This window comes from Dichomitus squalens (assembly GCF_000275845.1).
Source record: "Dichomitus squalens LYAD-421 SS1 unplaced genomic scaffold DICSQscaffold_39, whole genome shotgun sequence".
Lineage (NCBI taxonomy): Eukaryota > Fungi > Basidiomycota > Agaricomycetes > Polyporales > Polyporaceae > Dichomitus > Dichomitus squalens.
In genome coordinates this window covers 113318-115726 of record NW_006766921.1, presented here as the reverse complement: position 1 = coordinate 115726, position 2409 = coordinate 113318, and the positions used below count along the sequence as shown (strand labels likewise).

Below are 2409 nucleotides of genomic sequence, written 5' to 3'. Positions count from 1 at the left end.
CGTGTTCAACTCTTGTCGCTCGCTCATTTCTTCGCGCGCCTACCGGGCGCCTGCCCACCTGGATTCAAGGTCAGCTCAAGCGCCTGTAGCAAAGCGAGCAGAGGTGCGCAGGCAGCGGGTGCAGCGAGCTCGACGGGATCGTCCTATGCTAGGTTTGTTATACCCTGAAAACCTGTCCGGAGAGTGGATGGAGACATCGGGAGAGCGTTATAGACTCGTTGCTCGAGAATAATCGTACACAATGCGCCCAAATCCGAACCAGATTCGGCACGACATACATACGGTTCACCTGGGGTTGCCGCTGTAAGCCTGATGGCAATTGGACCCAAAACCTTGCGGGACGACTCCGCGTCTCGAGTCATAGAGCTCTCTAGATTTCGAATCATCAAGTTTTCGCGGCGCTCCTTAGTCCCAGCTCGCGACCCTCATGTGGTCATGTTGCACCCGCCGCCTGCCCCCCTCTGCTTGCTGTGCTACAGGCGCTTTATCTGACCTTGAATCCAGGTAGGCAGGCGCCCGTTAAGCGCGCGAGGAAATGAGCGAGCGACAAGAATTGAACACGCCTACTGCCATGCTCCATCTTGCGCTATCCCACCAATCGGCTAGTTGCTGCGCTCAAGCATGCGCAGCTTTGACTCCAAACTCTCGATAGCTATATGCCGGATTTGAGAACATCGCTGGGGGCGATGAGAGCTTGACATCAGCAGGAAGTGCCTGAATTTGGCCAGTACTGCGGAACGACATGGGCGCATTGCGGCTCAGCGAAGATCAAAGCGCGGGTGATGTGCAACAGAACCATGGCTCGTCTTGCTGTCCGGGCTCGCAAGGTTGTCCTTACCGTACGATGACAGGCAAGCGCCGCCGCCGAAAGAGCGTCGTTCGAGAAATATGCAAACCCAGTCTGTACAGGTCACATACCATTCCGTCAGAGCGTAGGCTATATCTCTCTCTGCGCCCTTTCCCTGTAAGGAAAACTTCTCCGATTCACTACACCCGCGGGAATCAGAAGACACTCAGCTTGTATGAGATCGAGATACGAGACAAAAGTATTGCATGACCCTGCAAAAGGGTTGCGCCTTGAGTGCTAGTCAGGTCGCCTGCTTCGAGGAGTCCTCGCATACAGCGGAGAACCATCAACACCTTCTAGTGAGGTCGGCTCTAGGCGCATATTTCTACGTCTTTGGTCAGTAGGTCCCAAATATATCAATGAAAACGAGGCTGACTTTTAATAGACAAACAAGCTCGGCGTACTTGAAGATGCTTCTCAGCTGGATGAAGGGATTACCGCTGGGCCTCTGCAGCACGTGCTGCTCGACGCGGACTGGGAGATGGATTCGTCTCTTGGAGCTCACCTTGTCGATAGCTTGCATGGCGAGGACCGAACCTCCGATAACATAGACAAGTAATACCACACCACCTGAGCCACTACCACGAAGCTCGTCTTTCGCCCGGAGGACTCAGCTAGGCGAAATCAGGAGCGACATACGCATCGCGCGGTCGTCATCGGTGCGCTTGTCGAGGAGTGTCGTAGACATAAATACAGCAAGTGATCTCGCCTAACGATCCAGAAGGAAGCCTGAGTTTGTACCGCTAAGAAAACGGTGAGGGGTGGTAGTGCTGATAATATTATGGACAATCACGAGAGTCGTGCTACGGGTCGGTAGGGAAAAGGACCTCGATAGTGCGGTTGCCATGTTGCGGCTTGTAAAACAGAGAATGCGCGACTCTGTCGTCGTAAAAGAGAACGCTGTCGTAATAGACATGTTCTAGGTTTTGCAAGAGACAGCGTAAGAGGGATTGTATGGTAGAGACCTTGGTGGAGAACGTACTGATCTGTGTTGGGAGTCAATATCCCTACCCGCATTGACGTCCTCGATCACAGTGTATTTATGCGAGATTTGAATCAGGTCGATGTAGAGACTACAACGAGGTTTGCAAACCTCTGGGATATCGGGCCAGGGAGGTATCAAACCTCCCAACCCACGCGGTCTTAGTGATACGCGTCGGTTAGAGTTTCGGTTAGGGTTCGGTTAGGGTTCGGGTTTGGGTTCGGTTCGGGTTTGGGCTTGGGTTTGGGTTAGGCTTTGCTCACAACTCCTCCTCCCCCAAGAGGGGAGGCCGTCTGTATTTATCGCGCGAACGAGGCTTTAGAGTGCCCGCCTGAGTGCTCCCGGCTCGGGGGACCCCCCGAGCGCAGCGAGGGAGGGGAGGGAGCACGAATGGCGGGTCCTCCTCGCGCAAACCCTAAAATCTCGCATCAAGCGCCACAATACCAATTGGGCACTTTGATCATCAAAAATTGCGCGCTGATGCGCCACGGTAGCGCCAGCGTCGGTGGTCTTCCATGTCGCGCGTCCCCCACCCTCCTCTCCCGCCACGCCTGCACAACACTCTGCATCTGTTGGACAA

The 2409-nt window shown here is 54.5% G+C and overlaps 1 protein-coding gene across 1 annotated transcript; it reads left to right on the top strand.

The window, feature by feature from the left end:
• Positions 1-797: 797 nt before the first annotated feature.
• Positions 798-1406, top strand: DICSQDRAFT_172954 (uncharacterized protein; the record flags this gene model as incomplete). The annotated part of the gene is made up of 2 exons (XM_007368740.1): positions 798-839; positions 1233-1406. The coding sequence occupies 2 exons, from the start codon at positions 798-800 to the stop codon at positions 1404-1406; spliced, it is 216 nt and encodes a 71-aa protein (XP_007368802.1).
• Positions 1407-2409: the final 1003 nt, after the last annotated feature.